The 14480-nt window shown below is 39.9% G+C and overlaps 1 protein-coding gene across 1 annotated transcript in view; it reads right to left on the bottom strand.

Annotated features, from left to right (window-relative positions):
• rims4 (regulating synaptic membrane exocytosis 4) overlaps positions 1-12702 on the bottom strand; it is a 55649-nt gene extending 42947 nt beyond the window's left edge. Inside the window, exon 1 of the mRNA XM_036571581.1 lies at positions 12606-12702. Coding sequence (XP_036427474.1) covers positions 12606-12702 — 97 coding nt within the window. The remainder of the gene's footprint in view (positions 1-12605) is intronic.
• Between the last annotated feature and the right edge of the window lie 1778 nt (positions 12703-14480).

Raw genomic sequence — 14480 nt, 5'->3', positions numbered from 1 at the left:
ATAATTAAACATTTCTCTGTCCGTGTTTGTGTGTTGAAGTGTTTGCCAGTAGAAAATGAAGCCTTTAAGCCGAGATTGGACAGACAGGCCTCTTCAGTACAGCATGTGCTAGATTTATCTCTCTGCCAGTCCGCCTCCCCACTCATGTGTCTTCTGGGAGAAAAAACAAAAAAACAGATTGCTTTCTCACCTGTGCGAGATGACTGGGAATCGAACACCACTTCGCCTGCCATCGATCCGAGACCACCCTGCTTTACAAGCTCGTAAGCGGCACCTCACATGGGCAGGTGTGAAAGGAACACGGCACGCGCCGTCACTCCGCTGCTAACCCAGATTCCCACCTGAGCTGTTTATCTGCCTCCGAATACTGCTCTTAATCTGGAATACACGGCTCTGATTTCAGATTAAACTGTTTAACATGGAGTTAAAATGTAAAGCTAGTGATCATTTGAGGTGCCACGTTTGAGTCATTTGCTTATCACGCTGGTATTTATGGCCTGAATAATGTTTACTGTGACATTTGGCCGTCTGTCGCTGGATATAAGGGTGGGTGAAATGATTAAAAAGACTTACAAGAGATTCATATTTCTTATTCTTTAATATTGGCTAATTATATATATTTATTTTTACCCATTGATTATTTTTTTTCAAATCATTTATTTGCAAATAATGTTCTGTTTCTCTCTTTTTTATCACTTTTTTGCTGGTGCGTTTTTTCCACTCCAACTTCACATTTGTCTAATTGTTATTATGATTATTACTCTGACCTTAAAGATTTTTCACATTATAAAGCAGTGCATTGTGTTATAGCTACATGAATGGACAGAATAAACTTCATCAGAATGTATTGATTACTTTCAATAATTCAGTAACTTAATTTTGAACACCGAACCTGAACATGAAAATCTCCTGATTTCCATCACTGAGTTTCCAATCTTCATCACTGACGTCCAGTGAGAGCAACAGTATCTGCATGTTCCAACCAATGAGTGTATTTATCATAAGTATCATATACAGTCATTGAGTGTATATATCATATATATCATGTATAGAATCGATGTATCATATATATATATATATATATATATATATATATATATATATATATATATATATACATACATATATATAATATATATATATGGTCAATTAGCTTATATTATATATACAGTCAATGAATGTGTACATCATATATATACTATATACAGTCAATGAGTGTATATATATATAAAGTCAATTATATATTGACTTTATATATATATATATATATACATACATATAATTATTCTTTTTTTTGCCATCCTTTTTTCTTCCCTACAGTTAACCATCCTGCTAGAAAAACCAGCAGAGACATGCATGCCATCAAAACCAGCATATGTTGTATGCTGGTCAGTCAGCATGACCATGCTGGGTGACCAGCTAAACCAGCATCAAACCAGCACAAGACCAACCACAGACCAGCATGGACTTTGTGGTGGTCTGTGCTGGTTTTTCAGTAGGGCAGACTAACTAATGCGCTAATGAACTGTTAACATATCAAAATTATTCCAAAAGCACATCCACAGATACTGAAGTTCATTTCTGAATCCTTAAGTGGACCGAAGCGTTACGGTCCTGTCCAGTCTAGTGTGAAATGTCCTTTTCACAGAGCGTCAGTATATAGGTCAACTTTCACACTCAGCCTCTAAATCACTACCAAACGCAGGTGGACGTCTGTACGTCCTTCCACAGCTCTGGCCTGCAGAGGGCCTGTGCGTTATCAATCATCCTGACCTCTGTTTCCTTCTCTCTGTCTTTCTGCCCTTGTTTCATTGCACTCTTACACAACAGTGAGACTGTAGCCGCCACCGCGCAGTTGCTGCGAGGGGATGCGCGTTCGTTTCAGAGGTATTTTGAGCCGCAGCATCAATGCAGGACCTGTCAGCGTAGGAGGGTTAATAAGCTCGAGCACTTCAGAGTGTTCTGTTGCGCTCAGCCAGAAATCTGCTGCTCTGCCGGGAAGAGGTCGGGGGGGTTTGGATGGAGACGTGTGGTGCGAGGGGGCTTTTTAGCATCCTTTGCGTCAAACGGCAACATGGCAAATTAGATGAAAGGAGGAATCGGATGAGGAATGAAGACTTTAAGTACATTGAGACGGGCTGAGTGGCGAGGTTGTGACGGCACTGTTGGTTAAACAGTTTGAGGCACTTTTTATGATGCACTGAGTTTTATACGCTTTCATAAAGCCTAAAAATGTAGAGCTTGAAATCTAAGTTACTTAAAAACGACTGAAGGAGTGGAAAAATTCAAATGCACTAAATTACTAATTTTTTTTTCTTGATATATGTTGCCATTACATATACACCAAATATCAATATCAACCAAATATACATATTTATGTATTAAATTATAAGCCTCAGGCGCCTCAACAGCTAAATCTGCTCTCAGCTGTGTGAGTCAGTGAGTCACTCTCTCCCTTTATTCCAGCTTCCATTCTTTTCAGGAGACTCACTTTCAGTTCCTCAAAGAATCTGCAGACACACCTCCAAAGTTCAGTCTTAGAAGCTGGTTGATCATTTTCTGAAGTAATCAAACACATTCAGTGGTGTTGAGGTCTGGACTCTGGGGTGGTCAGTCCATCGTTCAGCTTCTTTGTTTGATGTGTCCGTCTCCTTTTCTCAGTGAGGTTCTTCATGACAGCTACACATCCTTTCAGACCCACAGCACTGAGTCGTCTTCTCACAGTGGAAGGATGGACAGAAACACCTGTGGATGTTTTCAGATCTGAAGCAGCTTGATTTTCTCCTCTCTCTCAGAGATGAAAGCTTTAAGTGCTGTTTATCTGATGGGGGCAGTTTTGGTGTCAACCAGGTCTTTCAGGTGGTTGTTAGGAATCTCATGTTCTCTGTAGTTTTTACTCAGTTTTTGAAACTTCAGTTTTGGAAACAAATGATTTTTTTCACTTATTTTTCTTTGACTTTCTCCTTCATTATGCAAGTGGATTATTTTACATCTAATCTCCTCACAAATATCTGCTAAAAATGAAGAACTTGTGCTCATTGGCTGTTTTGACTGGAAATATTTACAATAATACAATAATAACTTACACTTAAAAATGTTTTACTTATTTTTTTCAGGAACTCTGCAAACAAGAGGTTTTTCATGACAAATGATATACTATAATTTAGTGTAGTAATTGTTTATATGCATTAATTTTTGCATTTGCATTAAAGATCTCCACTTCTGAAATATGATAAATTCTGGATATTACTTTTATTTTGATTTTCTTTTTCAGCAGAGTAATTTTATACATTTATCTGCAAACAAATCATTTTATATTATTAAGAAAATGATTCCAAACTTGTAGATTTGTTGCAGATACATGTATATGTCCACAAACGATTATATAATGTAATACATGTAGGTTATTGTTGCGTAATGACCACAGAGGAAAGCTGATGTAACAGCCACAGACTGATTAATTAATTAATTAATAATTAAGTGATTAGGCAATGAGTGGAAAACAAATACGTGGTCCTTTTAATATTACATAACGGTCATGTGCACGCTGATTAGTCCTCAGTGATTCCAGTTTGCTGAATATTATCTGTAGTTATCAACATGAATAATGCTTTTGTCAGAACAAAACCTCATATCTCTAAAATGGTAACTTTACAGGAGAAGGAAAAAACCTGCTTTACTTTTAATGTAAGTCAATGGAACCAGAATTTTGTCCAAGTCATTTTGGACCGTTTCCTTTGGCCCATTCATCATGGAATTTACATACAATGTAGAGGCAAACAGGCTTTTCCAAATTATGTCAAAAACTGAAAAATGCCAAAAATGAAGATTCGAGGTTTTGTTCCGACAGCAGCGATAAATTTCATAATACGTATCAGAAAGTTCATAAACGCTGTTTATCAAATCAAGTTATCCTCCAAATGTCCCCATAAAATCAGATTAATGGTAAATTGTGGTTAAAAATAGAGATGTCCTGTGTTTGGCTTGAATGATTAGTAACTCCGGTTCCTCAGATTAATGGATCCTCCCTGAAAATCATTAATACGATGTATGAGTCCATTTTTTACCACATCATTTTGTTTCTATATTTGTGATCAGAAACATCCTGCGCCCTCAGCGTTGAGTAATAGATGTTATTACAGAAGCTGTGACGCGCTGGCAAGTTCATTTATAACAGAGCTCTGCGGTAGTCAGTGCTGAGTTCATGTTGAGCTGTTTTAAAAGAACATTTCAGTGAGGCTCGAACTCCAGTATTGATACTGCTGTGAAATAATGACTGCAGTAGAACTCGAAGTATCCTCCCAAAAAACTGCCTGAGTAGAAGAACAGCAGCAGCAGTAACTCATAGATCTGCAGTGGAACTTCTCAGTACATCCACCATCTATCAGCACAGGAACTACACTCTTAAAAAAGATCAAGGGTTCTTTAGTAAAGGCAATGGCCCTATGTAGAACGTATACAGACCTAATATAGATTGATGGTGAATGTGTTGTGTATGGTTCTGTACAAAACCTTCCTGAAAATGGTTCTATTTAGCCACAAGAAACATTCTTTTATTGTTACAATGTCAATATACATTAGAAGAACCCTTTTTGGTGCTATATAGAACCCTTTTCAAAACGATTCTATATAGAACCATTCACAGCACACTCTCCTTCAATCTGGAGAACCATTTAAACACATATAGGGTTCTTTGAGTGTTCGTTTTTTATATAGAACCATTGTCTTTACTAAAGAACCCTTGTTTTTAAGACTGTAGGTGTACTTATGTTTTTGCATTATGACTGGATTTTGCTTAAAAGAAAAAAGAAATCTAGATTCAAATTTTGCACAATATTCTTTTAACCATATAGACATAATACGGCACCACATCATCAATGACATAAACACAGTAAACAAACATAGACAGACTTTTTTTAATACAAGTTATTGTTGAATTGGGGGAGGGGGTTCAAACGCTCGTCATGTGTCCAGCTGAGTTTAGCTTTTTTTTGCCAGCACTATCAATGTGTGCTATTTAATCGTAGTAGCTAAACTTTCTGCTCATATCAAAACGCTGGCTTTGTAGCACAGCTTACTGATGGTTACGATGCTGTTGTTGCTTAGCAACAGGGAGATTCCTGGACAGAGGTAGCATTCTAAAAGGCAGTGGGAGCCTCCAAGAAAAAAACGACCGTGCAGTGCACCTCACGTTTTTACAGCTATAAAGAACACAACGAAACCTCCTTTAATGAGCATCACGACTTTGGTTTTCCCTAGACTTTTCCTTTTTCAGGTCGTGTGCAGGGTTGGCCAAAATTCTTTGAAAAACTAGTGATGGCTGAATACTGAGTACCCTGTCCTTAATGTATTCAGTAATGCAGTCCATTACAATACATAAACAAGCAGCATATCGCTGCTGTTGGAAGAAAACCAACATTGAGATTAATAACTGATCACATTGATTTATCAGTCTACTCAGGCTTTAGCAGAGCTCAGTAACACTGAGATTAATAACTGATCACATTGATTTATCAGTCTACTCAGGCTTTAGCAGAGCTCAGTAACGCTGAGATTAATAACCGATCACACTGATTTATCAGTCTACTCAGGCTTTAGCAGAGCTCAGTAACACTGAGATTAATAACTGATCATCACATTGATTTATCAGTCCACTCAGGCTTTAGCAGAGCTCAGTAACGCTGAGATTAATAACCGATCACATTGATTTATCAGTCTACTCAGGCTTTAGCAGAGCTCAGTAACACTGAGATTAATAACCGATCACACTGATTTATCAGTCTACTCAGGTCCTCTTTCGAGGTCATCTAGTGAGCATGTTTGCTACATGCAGTATATTGATTTGTAAATAGTTTTTGAAGGTTTTTTTGTAGATTTATTTGATTTCGTGGGTAAGTATTCTAAAAATATTCTCTTAAAAATGTAAAAGTAACTGAATTCTGAATACAGCCTTTACAAAACATAACTTGGACTGAATACAGATGGTTAATTTCTGTATTGAAAAATATATTCCCAATGCTTGTATTCCGACCTCCCAGCCCTGATTGTGTGGAGCACTGGCCAGTACACTAGTCAGCATGAAACTACGTCACTGTGTTCTTTGCTCTGAGCTGTGAAGGTGCGCAAAACAACAACATAGACGTCCAATAAAGCACGAAATCACAGCGTGACAGCATAACGAGATCTCTGGTGAAACAGCGCTAGCCTGACTGAAATGCAGTGGCGGTATTTCAGAATGGCCATGATAACAAAATTTTGGCAAACGTTTGGTGGATAGTTTAAAGATTAAATCTGATTCTCAGACAGAATTCTGCTCATATTCTCTCATTAGCATGTTAATTACTGATTTATGCAAATATTGAATGGATCAGTTAATAAGGAAGATGGATGTTGTGTGGTCATGTGACGGATTCATCTGTGAAGGGAACAGCATGGCATGGAGAGAGAGAGAGAGAGAGAGAGAGACAGACTCAGTGTGTAGTCAGCGCTGGTGATCAGTGGCTAGACATGTCGTCTCTTTTTTCGATGCTGCCTTCTCTGCACAGGAGAAAAGAGGGCAAGAGGACAAAACGAGAGACAGAGAGAGAGAGAGAGAGAGAGAGAGAGGTATAGAATGAGATGTAAAAAGACGGTGTGTGTAAAATGTCTAGTACAGCAGTACAGCAGTCTTATCAAACGGATCAAGAGACATTAGGAACACATGAATTCTGATGGCCCTTCTTTATTTAATTTCCGGTCAAAACAGCCATTAAGTACAAGTCACTCATTTTTCAGGAGATATTTCTGCGGAGATCAGATATAAGTTAATCCACTTGCATAAGGAAGGAGAAAGTCAAAGGAAAATAGGTGGAAAGATTAGAAGCTACAGAGAAAATGTGGCCCCTAACAACCACCTGGAAGAGCTGGTAGACACCAAAACTGCCCCCATCAGATAAACAGCACTTAAAGCTTTCATCTCTGAGAGAGAGGAGAAAATCAAGCTGCTTCAGATCTGAAAACATCCACAGGTGTTTCTGTCCATCCTTCCACTGTGAGAAGACGACTCAGCGCTGTGGGTCTGAAAGGATGTGTAGCTGTCAAGAAGAGCCTCACTGAGAAAAGGAGACGGACACATCAAACAAAGAAGCTGAACGATGGACTGACCGCCCCAGAGTCCAGACCTCAACACCACTGAATGTGTTTGATTACTTCAGAAAATGATCAACCAGCTTCTAAGACTGAACTTTGGAGGTGTGTCTGCAGATTCTTTGAGGAACTGAAAGTGAGTCTCCTGAAAAGAATGGAAGCTGGAATAAAGGGAGAGAATGACTCACTGAACACTGAACAGCTGATATTGTATCTGACATGTTAACAGTACTGTAAGTGTATCTAATAAAGTGGCCAGCGTGTGTGTGTGTGCAGTCGGAACAGAGTTAAATGACTCAAACAGAGTTGTGTCGTCTAATCATGAGCATAAACCAAATATTAACCTGCAATCAGTGCGTGTGTAAGTGGAGCAGATACATTAGCATTCCATCGTTAACTCTCTGATTGTGCCAATTAATGAAAATATCAGCTTGATTATGAAACCTCATGATGCCTGAAATTCAGCCAGAGAAAAGCATGCAGAGTGCGACTGTGCATGCATCGATTCAAGCCTTCACATCTGATCCAGTCCGATATAAACAGCCCTCGAAGCCACAGCCCAACAAACAGAGCCTAAAACAATCAGAAACAGACCACAGAAGAGCCGCACTGATAGAATGACGTAGGCTGAGACTTTAGGGTCATCACTCGCCCGCTTTTAATGGTCAAGAATGATAAAGAGAGTCTAACGGTTTGGGTCATCTCTTAGCTTTTAATCCCTTCTAACTCTATACCTTCCATTCATCACTCACATTACTACAGAGAATTTCCATTGTAGATACTGTACAATTCATTATAGATACTAGATAATAAGCCTAAAGATTATTAACTGAGCGCTAAGTTTAGAGTTTAAGGGTTTATCAGATCCTAAGGCTTATTATTTACTGACTACATGGAAATCAGTGCAGTTATTCCACCAATTTTTCAAAATTTCTGTGAAATGAAATGGTTAAGATGTAAAGCAAGTCATTCAGAGTGGTGTGACATTTCTGGAGAAACGTATCGAGTCAGAATTGTTCTCAGTGGTGGCGATAGGAGCCAGACATCTCCCTCTAAACGCTCCCTCTCAGAAAGTTATGACATTAAAAGGTTATGAATGAAGTCAGAGACGATAGTTTTGAGTACCTAAAACATTTATATTTTTAAATATATTCATGGTGGAGGGATACATGAAGGGTGTTGTGAGACAAATATGTCTTCAGATTTACCTTTTTTTCCCATCATCAACACTCAGAAGACACGCTTAGGTTCACAGGTGGTTTTGGATAGTAAATGAAATGGCTATATTTGTGTTGTAGACATCAAGACGTATAATCTGTAATGTGCCAGTTAATGAAAATATCAGCTTGATTATGAAACCTCACGATGCCTGAGATTCAGCGAGAGAGAACAGCATGTCGAGTGCGAGTGTGCATGCATCGATTCAAGCCTGTACACATCGGATTCCTTGGATCTCATTTCAGATAGCAACTGAGCAATATTCTCTGAGAATGTGAAGGAAGCCATGAGACCAGATTCAATCACATTTCACAAAATCTTACTTCACTATATGTCCAAAAGCATCCACAGTCTGACTGAGGAGTGAATTCAGCTGCTTTAAGGTGCACCTTAAGGCTCAATTCAGGCTCAATTCAGAAAAGCCATTAGAAAGCAGCCACATATGAGCCTAAGGTCACCATGCGCAATGCGAAATGTGGGCTAGAGGGGCATAAAGCCCCCCAGCATTGGGCTGTGGAGCAGTGGAGCTGTGTTCTCTGGGGTGATGGAGCTCCATTCAATACCTTGGGATGAGTTGGAGTGATCCAGAACTGACCATCCAACATCAGTACCAGTGCTTGTATTATTGTGTATTGTCTATAAATTATTTGTACATTGTTTGTATATTGCACGTAATACTAGACACCAACAGTTGGAACCAAATTCCTTGTTTTTTTTTTCAACATACTTAGCCAATAAATCTGATTCTGATTCAGTGGAAAAATGTGAAAAGCAATGCACACATAACACGTTTCCATGGTGAGATGCGGAATATGTGCCAAAATAAGAAACAAACCCTCTATTACACTGTTTTCACATCACTTGGCCTCTTTACTGAAAAACTATACCATGCAGATTTGCATTTTAAAAACGAGACGCTGAATTTGCATCAGAATTGAACACAATCCACCTTAAAAAGTAATAAAGGCATGACTGTATTGCTTTTCATTGTGCTGAACCTGACGTTAATTCAGTGTGATGGATCTTTTACTTTTCATTTTGGCATATTCTGCATGTTAAGTTCAAATACAATCTCCTGTTCGTTGCATTTCACTGTTTTGGTTGCATTTCAATGAAAAAAAAATCATCTGATGTATAAGAAAGACATCATGTGATGTGAAAGCAACATAATAGAGGTTTTGCTTTTCATTTTGGCGCATAACTCACATTGCATTTCACTGTTTTTCCCTCTAATGATTGCATTTCAATGACATAAATCTGTTTAAAGTGCAAAGAGGAAAGCAATAGCTGTGTGCTCATTACATTTCAAAGTGGACTGTATTCAATTCTGACACCAATGCAGCATTTTTAAAATGCAAATCCTCATGCGCTGTTTCTCAGTAAAGAGGTCAAGCAAAGTGAAAGCAATGTAATAGAAGGTTTGTTTCTCATTTTGGCACGTTTTCCGCTTGCCACTATAGAAAATGTGTCACCTGTGCATGCATTTCAGGTTTTCCCACTGCATTGATTGCTCTTCAATTTGGCACAAATTCCTCTCCACAGACCTCACTAATGCTCTTGTAGCTGAATGCAATCAAACCCTCACAGCAATGTTCCAACGTCTAGACGCCTTCCCAGAGGAGTAGAGGCTGTTACTGCAGCAAAGGAGGACAAACTCACTATCAACACCCTTCAGTTCAGAGGAAACGCTACAAACCTGTGGACTGTAATGAGAATGAAAATAGCATTCAATTTCTAAGGCCAGAACTCTTGTGGAGCATCATCTCTCGAGGCTGATCCCAAAGTCAAGTAGCTTTTGAAGTCTATATTTGGTAGCCGGCGAGAACTCGCCTCGCTCACCATCACTGAGGCTTAAAAAGATCCTCACTGAATATCAGTCTGATATAAACAGGCCTCGAAACCACAGCCCAACAAACAGAGCCTAAAATAATCAGAAACAGACCACAGAAGAGTCACACTGATAGAATGACGTAGCCTGGGACTTTAGGGTCATCACTCGCCCGCTTTTAATGGTCAAGAATGATAAAGAGAGTCTAATAGTTTGGGTCATCTCTTAGCTTTTAACCCATTCAACTCTATAGACTTACATTCCAAGCTCTCATTACTACATACTTTACATGGTATTTCCATTGTAGATACTGTACAATTCATTATAGGTACTAGATAATAAGCCTTAAGATTACTAACTGAGCTCTAAGTCTAGAGTTTTAAGGGTTTATTAGGTCATAATGCTTATTATTTACTGACTACATGGAAATCAGTGCAATTATTCTGCCAAGTTTTCAAAATTTCTGCAAAAATAAATGGTTAAGATGTAAACCAGGTCATTCAGGGTGGTGTGATGTTTCTGGAGAAACTTGTGAAGTCAGATATGTTTACAGTGGTGGTGATAGGAACCAGACGTCTGAAGAGTTTAGTGCCTGTTAAACCCCTCAGAGAGTTTTGAGAACCTAAAGCATATATACTTTTAAATGCACTGTAAATAATGGCTCGTCAGATCAAACTAAAAATACTTCATGTAGTAACAAGAAGCTGAACCAGTTTTATTGAACTCAAAAATTACTTTGATTGGAAGAATCGTTCATTCAGTGTAATTTTTAAGTTGAAAAAAATAGTTAATTTACTTTTTACCACATGTAGTATTTTTTAGGTTGATCTGATGAGTCATTTTTTACAACGTGTATTCATGGTGGAGGGATACATGCCGGGCGTTGTGAATCAGAAATGTCCACAAAAAAACATATTTCTTCAGATTTGCCATTTTTGTGCTATCATCAAAACTCAGACACGTTTTGGTTTCACTGGTGGTTTTGGGTGGTAAATAAAATGGTTATATTTGTGTTGTGGACATTGAAATGTGTAGAAGTCTGAGTCTACATGAACTACTGCACATGAAACCACTGCTTACATCTCAATTACTGAACTGTACAGATTAGTTTTGTTAATTGCTGTAATTCTCGTTAAATTCTGAGTCAGGTAAAGAAGTCTGGACCTCTTGATGGGTTCTGGTCCCACCTTTTTGCTCCATCTCAGGTCCAGATGAACCTGAACTAAGCCATTTGCTGACTACTTTTTGCAGGTACACACTTAGAAAAGCTGCTTTCTCAAGGGTTCTAGAGTAAAGAAAATGGTTCTGTATGGAACCATAAACGCATAAAGAATCCTTTGCATGATTAAAGAGTTCTCTGAATCGTGAAAAGGTTCTTCAGATTGGTAGAGAATGTGGTGTAGATGGTTCTATATAGAACCTTTTTGAAAAGCGTTCTTTGAATTGTTGAAGGGTTCTTCAGACTGATACAGAATGCGCTGTAGATGGTTCTACATAGAACATTTTTGAAAAAGGGTTCTTTGAACTTTTAAAGGGTTCTTCAGACCGACGGAGAATGCGCTGTAGATTGTTCTACATAGAAGCTTTTTGAAAAAGGTTCTGTGAGTCATGAAAGGGTTCTTCAGATTGATAGAGGAAGCGCTCTAGATTGTTCTATATAGCACCAAAAACGGTTCTTCTAGTGTTTACAAGAGTGACATTGTAACAACAGAATAACCTTTTTGGTGCTATAAAGAACCCTATTCAAATAGGTTCTATACAGAACCATCTACGGCACATTCTCTACCAGTCTGAAGAACCCTTTCATGATTCAAAGAACACTTTTCAAATAGGTTCCGTATAGAACTGTCTACAACGCATTCTGTATCAGTGTGAAGAACCCTTTAACAATTCAAAGAACCCTGTTCAAAAAGGTTCTATACAGAACCATCTACAGCACATTCTCTACCAGTCTGAAGAACCCTTTAACAATTCAAAGAACCCTTTTCAAATAGGTTCTATACAGAACCATCTACAGCACATTCTCTGTCAATCTGAAGAACCCTTTCACGATTCAAAGAACCCTTTTCAAAAAGGTTCTATACAGAACCATCTACACCACATTCTCAGTCTTCAGAGATGCAAAGAACCCTTTAATCATGCAAATGGTTCTTTACGCATTTATGGTGCTTCACAGAACCCATTTTCTTCACTAAAGAACCCTTGAAGAACCATCATTTTAAGAGTGTATGCTATGACACACCAACATCTAGTGGACCCCAAGCTGATGTCCAGCAAGGGGTCATCAATTCTGGTTCTAGGGTCCTTCAATCACCTCGGCCAACCCTGCTCATCACCTGCTGAGCTGGATCAGGTGCGGTGGGCACCAAGCTGTGGACCAGAGGAGCAGAATTGATGAGCAGGAGCAGGTTCACGCCCACGCGCGCGCACTCACCTGCATCGTCCTCGTCGAAGGAGTTCATGCAGGGGAAGTAGATGGCGAGCGCCTCGAAGGAGGCGGACAGGCTGATGCGGCTCTGAGAGCGCTCCATGTAGAGGCCCGAGGGCGCGGGCGCCGTCTCCGGCGGCTTGGGCAGGCGCGCCTGGCCATTCTTCACGCGGAGCACGGCACGAGGCGTCTTGGCAGACTTTTACCGGCCCCCTCGCCAGCAGACAGGGAGAAGAGGAAAAAGGACAAACGAACGGGTGGGAAGGATCCCCCCCACCCCCTCCAAAAAAAAGCCCTTTTCTTCCTGAGTGGAGGAATCCTAAAGTTCCTCGGCTCCTCCTGGAGACGTCCAGATGCTGGAGATGCTGATGGGGTCAGTTTTTGGGGTCACTCTCTGCTTTTCTTTGACTGCAAGGAGGAAAAACAGGTCAGGAGGAATGAGGGCGAGAACCCAGACTCATCTCAGGAGGAGAAGCGCACGTCTGGAGAGAGCTAGAGGAGCTTCAGCATGATCTGTTGCGTTGCTCGCCGGCTTATTCCTCTCCGCTCGGAGGGATGGAGGCGCGGATGGTGCGATGATGCGGCCTGAGAGGGAGAATAACATAAAGACAGAAGGAGAAGGAGATGGAGAAGCTCGTACTATCCCAGCAGTCTGGAGCTGATTCACTTCATTCAGCGGAGAGCTCTTTGTGGAGACAGAAAAGGGGGGGAGGAGGCTGTTGCTGGGATCCAGAGCGCCGGCCAATAGCAGCGCGGGTGGGAGGGGCGAGGGGGCGTGGCCTGCAGCTGTCACAATGGCTGCGAGGATGCGTTTCATCTCCTCGCTGGTCCTGGTTCTCTTTTGCCCTCTCTCTCTCTCTCTTTCTCTCTCCAGGTCTGTCTCTCTATCTCTCTCTTTCGCATTCTCTCCTCCTTGCTTCCCTCTCTCTCTATCTCTCCGTCACCCTCTCCTCTCTCAGAACGCAGCATTTCTCCCTCCGTCGACTCTCTTTCACCGCCGCTTCTTCAAACATCTGCCTCTGCAACAGTTGACATCACACGGAGAAACGCGTCGTTAGAGCAGCAACAGGCGGCGTGGAAGTCAATCCTGCAGATTAAAAGACGAATAAGGCCACCTTTCACACTGTCACAGCTCTACACACTTGGCAAAATTGGTTCTAAATGGGTTCTATGACATGTAATATTGGTGGAACCCTTTTTAGTGCAGGGTAGAACCGTTTTAAACCATGGACCACTGTGCAAAAGGCAGAGACCACCTTCATTTCCAGTCAAAATAAACTGTAAAAATTGCTCGTCAGATCTACCTTAAATACTTTATGTGGTAACAAGTAAATTACTACTTTTATTCAACCTAAATAAATACTTTGAATGAACGATTCTTTCAATCAGTGTATTTGAGTTAAACCCAGTTCAATCGCTTGTTAAGTAGTTTTTGAGGTAGATCTGATGAGCCACCTTTTACAGTGTAGTTCATGTTTTATATGTGTGTAAACTCAGCAAATAAACAGAAATTGTGCACAAAAATGTGCAGAAAAGTGTTCTATTTAGTTGTGTTTATCCCTCTGAGGGTTGATTTCCTCCTTTAAAGGCTCTTCATATATGTGCCGTATGGTTTGCACAGGCCACATTTAGTCTTTTTTTCCAATATGTTCAGCAAATAAACAGCATTTGTGCATTAAAATGATATTAAGTAGGCAAGTAAGAAAATATGTTTTAGTTGTTTCACATATTTTAAACCAACGTGATTTAAAATTAATGGACAATAAATTTGTCCCACCATTATTTCTCCACTTGCACGAGTCTCATTTACACATAAAAACGCGTTAACACTGCCACACCCCGTCCTCAACCAGCGCAAGCCATTCAAGAGTTAATTAAAGC

Source organism: Colossoma macropomum, unplaced genomic scaffold (genome assembly GCF_904425465.1).
Source record: "Colossoma macropomum unplaced genomic scaffold, Colossoma_macropomum, whole genome shotgun sequence".
Taxonomy (NCBI): domain Eukaryota; kingdom Metazoa; phylum Chordata; class Actinopteri; order Characiformes; family Serrasalmidae; genus Colossoma; species Colossoma macropomum.
This window is presented reverse-complemented; position numbering and strand designations above follow the sequence as displayed.